General features: G+C 33.7%; 1 protein-coding gene across 2 annotated transcripts in view; it reads left to right on the top strand.

Annotated features, from left to right (window-relative positions):
• The first annotated feature begins 4,127 nt into the window (after positions 1-4,127).
• The window catches only part of LOC109401325 (uncharacterized), a 332,029-nt gene continuing 330,156 nt past the window's right edge, over positions 4,128-6,000 (top strand). For both annotated transcript variants that reach the window (XR_009998549.1, XM_062855415.1), the window contains exon 1: positions 4,128-4,573. Coding sequence is in view for 1 of the 2 variants with exons in the window: in XM_062855415.1 (XP_062711399.1) it covers positions 4,562-4,573 (12 nt within the window). In the remaining variant the exon portion in view is untranslated. The remainder of the gene's footprint in view (positions 4,574-6,000) is intronic.

Raw genomic sequence — 6,000 nt, 5'->3', positions numbered from 1 at the left:
GTCAAAAAATCTCCGAAATGATTTGTGAGGAATTGGTGAAGTAATTCCTGCCAGATTTCGTAAAAGAATTCTTTGTGACACTTAATTAGAAACACATGAAAAAAATAATCTGTGACATGATGATTTGATTTGCGGAGTTTTTTTTTCGGAAACAGTCGTAATGAAGTTGAAAAGTCCGGATTCACTTACTTTTATTTAACACCACAGAATCGCAACAAACGACGACTCTGCAGGTAGCGGTACAAACCTTCACTACTCGTACGGAAAGATCGTTCGGCAAATACATCACAACCAGTAACCACGCTTTTCTAGTGCTTGTTACGTTTATCTAAATTTCCGAAGGAACCCCTTGAGGAGTTTCTACCCGAGCAGAAGGGAATAACAACAGCATAAAGAGCTGTGTTATTTGGACAAAATAACAGAATAATAAAATCGATTATTTTTAAGTTATTACCATAACATATTGTGTTATAAATTTGTCTGTCATAAGTGGCAAAATAACAAATTCCATAACAAAAAAATGTTCCTGGAAAACCATTTCAATAACTTGTTTTGTTAGTTTCAATAACAACTTAATAACAGTGAATTCGAAAAATATTTCAATAACAAATTTTGATATTAATATGTTATTGGTAATAATCGGAGAGCAGAATTTACTATGATATCAAACTTGTTACTAAATAAGTTATAATTGTAGTTATTATATAAAATTCTTCGCTTTGTCTCACAAACCTGCCAATAACACGAGGTTCATCACTCTGACGTAAGAAATATTTTCAAATGATCGAAAAATACTATATTCAGATTTTAATTAATTCTAAGAGATTTGAAGTCGCAAGATAATCGAACTTTAGTAGTTTCTATATTATCAAATACGACACGCTTCGAGTTCCACCTGCTAATAAACTGTTAATTGTTTTCGGAGCACGTGTGGCCTTTGTTTTTTTTTTCAGCATAGAAAATAAAGAATTTTTAGAATGCTCAATGCAGGAAATTTTTGGGATATTAGAAATATTGTACAGATTATTACGATTTTCCTGGAAAGATTTTTTTAATTCCTCCGATTTTCCCTGGATTCAAGAATTATGTCCTGGATTCTACAAGAATTCCTCCAAAAAATTTGCTATAATTTCTCCTGAACTTCTTCTGATGATTCCTACAGGACTTTCACCAGAAATTTTTGCAATATTTTTTCTAAAATTCCTCTATTTATTTCTCTAAGGATTCCGCCAAAAACTCCTTATATGTTTATCAAATGATTTTGTCATAAAATTCTTCCAAAAAATTGTCGACAGATTTGGTCATAAACTTTTCCATAAATCTTCCATAAAATCTTCGAGAAATTTCTCCGAGAGTTCTTTGACGGAATCTTTCATCGATTTTCAAAGACTCCTCTAAAAATTCCTCTAGAATCCTGCATGGAATCCCTTCAAGGGTTTCTTCAGAATTTCATGTGATCATCAGTCCTGAAGTTCATCTTAAGATTTTTCTGAAAATTTCTTTGAGGATTTTACCATGAGTTTTTCGAATGATTCTCCAAGAGTTTTTCAAAAGATTCTGCCCAAAATCCTAATAATTTCTCAGAAGAATTTTCGGAATTTTTCACAAAATTACGCCAGTAGTTCTCTTGAAGACTTCTCCAGGGATTTATCGAAAGATTCCTCCAGAACTTCCAAGTGCTTATCCAAAAATTATTTAAGGAATTCTTAAAAGGAGTTGGAATTTCCTTTTTAACTGAATACAAAAATGGAACAACACAAAGGAACAGGTCATACTTGTCGAATTGTTGCTGTGATTTCGAAACTTGTTACTGTTGTGCTATTGCTGATAAGTTGATCAATAGTACAACAATAACTAAACTTGTACTTCAACAAAACATGTTACTCAAATGTTAATGTATGTATATCAATAGCTTGATTATAACAAAATGAGATTGTCCAATAAAAATTGTTATGGAAAAGCTATGCCTCGATAATTTAACAATAACAAAACAAGATATAAAAACAGGTTATGTGATTTCGTAGTTATTAACTTGCTATTCTCTTCTGCTCGGGTAGAGGGATCCCTGGAGGAGTTTCCGAAGCAATTCGTAAAAAGAAGTTTTTGAAGCAATTTGCAAAATAATTCCAGGATAATTCTTCTGAGACATTTTCGGAGGAATCCCCAAATGAGTTTCTGAACTTTTGATTTTTTTTTTTTTTTTTGAATAAACCATACATATTTTGGAGATAAACGATTTCGATCGTAACAAGTCAGTGAAATAGTTTTTTTTTTCGTTATTTAGCGAGAATTACTAATATATTACCGAACTTATCATCGAAAACTCAGTTTTCATGCAGTTTTTATATGTTTTGCTACATTTTTGAATACACTTTGAATAAAAATAAAATTAAAAGATGCAACGATTTTATATAAATTCGCTTATTTTAGACATTTCGAAAATTGAAAATTCCATTAAATCAAGATATACCTGTATTGCTGATTAAGGCTGATCTTAAATGTAACAAGTAGGGATTTTGTTTATTGTACAGGTTTGGGCCGAAGGGTTTCAGATTTTCACGAAACATTTTCTACAGGCAGGGCTAATGAATATATGAACAAAAAATTGAAAAAAATCAGAGTCGCCTATTTTTTCGGAAAACTCTGGTGGACATTTATTGTTTTCCCCCTGACACTACTGACTTTGAAAAATCATAACTCAAGAACGAAGCATTGTAGAAACGAAATTTGTTTGAGGAAACGGAAGCATATTTTGTCAGAAATCCAAAAAAATTAAACTGGATAAAGTTTTTTTCATAAAATATTTCACAGTTGAGAAAACTCGTACAGAAAAGCCGGAAAAACTATGCCCGAATTCGTGAAAAAAGAAATTAAAAAAAAAAACATTTTTAAGAAGGTTATTTCATAAGCTTTAATCGCTGAAATTTTTGAATTACACTTTTTTTTCGTTCCTGAATTATGGCCAATTTTGTGAAAAATGACCATATAATATAGGCTTACATGGTCATTTTTCACAGAATTGGTCATAATTTAGGAACAAAAAAAAGTGCATTTCAAAAATTTCAGCGATTAAAGATTATAAAATAACCTACTCAAAAATGTTTTCTTTACGAATTTTCTTAACTGTGAAAAATTTTATGGAAAACTTTATCCAGTTATTTTTTTGGGTTTCTGGGAAAATTTGCTCTCTCTTCCATTACAAAAAACTTTGTTTCTACGATGCTACGTTCCTGAGTTATGATTTTGCTAAAAAAGCTTATATGGCATATTTGAACATTTTTCAACAAATTTGGCCATAACTCAAAAACGAAAAAAAAACAAGTGCATTCCAAAAATTTCAGCAATTAAAGCTTATGAAATAACCTTCTCAAAATTATTTTTTGAAATTTTTTCGCGGGTTCGGGCATAGTTTTTTCCGGCTTTTCTCTACGAATTTTATCAACTGTGGAAAATTTTGTGGAAATCTTCGTCTAGCTCATATTTTTTTTTATTTTTTGAGAAAATTTTCTTCCATTTCTAAAAAAAAAACTTTGTTTCTACGATGCTTCATTCTTCAGTTATGATTTTTCAAAGTAAGTAGAATCAGGGGAAAACAAAAAAAAAAATCACCTGAGTTATCCGGGAAAATAGACGACCCTGAATTTTACTAATTTTTTTATTCATATATCCATGAACCCTTGTGGAAAAAGTTTCATGAAAATCTGAGACCCTTTGGCTCAATTTGTACGATAATAAAAAAAAATGCCCAAGTAACAAGTAAATGTTTGTATGTTATTTGCTGGCCACATCATCATCAGAATACTAAACACATTTGACTGTATACTAGGGCATTGAATCAACTAATCTTTTGCCAAATGATTAAACCGAATCAAATGACAGGAAGGTCTAATAATAACCCTCGAGAAAAGAAGAGCAGTGTGCGTCTTCTGAAAGTAGCCATGAGCCCTATATGAATACCATTTATACTTCTCCCGTACGCATCTCGGTGCTCACGCCCGAGAGTGAGAGTGGAAAAAGCCCTTCGCGGCGCGCCGGTGGCACCCCACCCAAGCGCAGACAGCAGGGCGCTGCTGCTGATAGGTAGCTACTTACCTCTCGCGATCGTGCTAGGTGCCACCTACCAGCGCCCGAACTTCAAAGTTTTCTTTTATTAAAATATATAAAACTCAACCGCTGGGAAAGATCCGATTTCAGTCCGGTTCGCGTTCGAATGTTTAAGTTTACGTCTCCGTCGTGGTCGCGGTTCAGGTGAAAAATCGGAGAAAGGGGGTTCTTTTTTCCAACTAAAAGGGTTCGATCGCCGCTCAACCGTGTTCTTTCGTCGCATTGATCCATTTAAAATTCTTTGTGCGCGTGTTGGGAATCGTTCCGTGGGCTAGTGTCCATTCGTTCCGGGAAAGTGCTCTGATTGGTGTGCGGGAATTGAATTTGATTCGGGAAAACAAAACGGCAAACGCGAAGAAAAAAGTTGGTGACGTGAAAAATTGAGCGTGTGCTGATTCTGAAAGGATATCCTTTCGTGCGACAGTTCTGGGGCCGAGGAGCAAGAAGGAAAAATAAAATGAAGTTCATGGTATGTTCTTTTGAGAGTGAGGGGAGGGAGGGTTGGTTTGGGAAATTGTTTACCGTTTGCCATTCCGTGGGGGTGTGAATTGAGTTTTAAATTCGAATCAAGCAATCGGATGGAAATCAGTGTCGGAAAACTTGGTCCAGCGTCGTGGACGACGGGCGTGTGGAGAAGACAGAAGGATTTTGTGGCAATTGAAGAACGAAGATGATCTATGAAAGTGACCAAGTGAAATCGAAACCAAAACACAAGTCTAAATGTGTAGATGTATAATAAAATATAGACCAAAACAGGCATAACTATGGCGATAAATGTCGAAAAAAAACAATGTTTGATATTTAAAAATGTTCCAGAAAGTCATCACATCTTTAGAAGTATCCAAACGCGACTTAGCATATTTTGGCCGATTCTTGATAACCTCTCCCCTTTGTATTCCATAAAAAATAAATATTATCAACCAGGTATGTATTCAGAGCCGTAGCGTGAACACGGTGCTTCATTTACCGTTATTATCAAAAAAAATAGACCATCAAAACCTGAAACGCCATTCTCTTTCTTCATCATTCCTACACCTCTGGGCAAATTTTTAAAAAAATCGTTAGACGAAATTTTGAGTTACGCCCTTTTAAAGGGCCTAACCCCTAAAAAATCAGAGTTTCTATAGAAAAACATCATATTTCGTAACAGAAGCATGTTTCTGCCATCAAAATTTGAAACGCCAATCTCTTTCTTTATCATTTCTACACCTCTGGACAAATTTTTAAAATAATCGTTAGGCTAACTTTTGAGTTACGCCCTTTTAAAGGGCCTAACCCCTAAAAAATGAGGGTTTCTATAGAAAAACATCATATTTCATAACAGAAGCATGTTTCTGCCATCAAAATTTGAAACGCCAATCATTTTCTTTATCATTTCTACACCTCTGGACAAATTTTTAAAATAATCGTTAGGCGAACTTTTGAGTTACGCCCTTTTAAAGGGCCTAACCCCTAAAAAATGAGGGTTTCTATAGAAAAACATATTTCATAACAAAAGCATGCCTCGAAGTCCCAAATAATAAAACGTATCATTAATAATGCTACAATTTGATACTATGCGCTAATATTGGCTATTTGTATTGATGTTTGTATACAAATTGGCCATTACGCTAATATAAGGGAAGTATTTTCAAACATGTAGGAAGCAATCATGTTTGTATCAACTGCCATTCATAGCGTGGGACGTAAGTTTTTTGTATTGCTTTTTTAAAGACAAAACAAGTGATGGCATGTGCCTATCCCATTCGTTAGATTTATTGGTGAATGCTGTTTTCAACTAATAAACATACAAAACTAAGGATTGAGATGATCAATTGTAATGATAGTTCTATATTTAACTGCTAAACTACGTTACCGAAGAATAAACGTGATCAAATGAAACTAAGTTTTATAATA

This window comes from Aedes albopictus, chromosome 3 (genome assembly GCF_035046485.1).
Source record: "Aedes albopictus strain Foshan chromosome 3, AalbF5, whole genome shotgun sequence".
NCBI lineage: Eukaryota > Metazoa > Arthropoda > Insecta > Diptera > Culicidae > Aedes > Aedes albopictus.
Note: the sequence above shows the minus strand (reverse complement) of the source record. Positions and strands in the feature narration are given on the sequence as shown.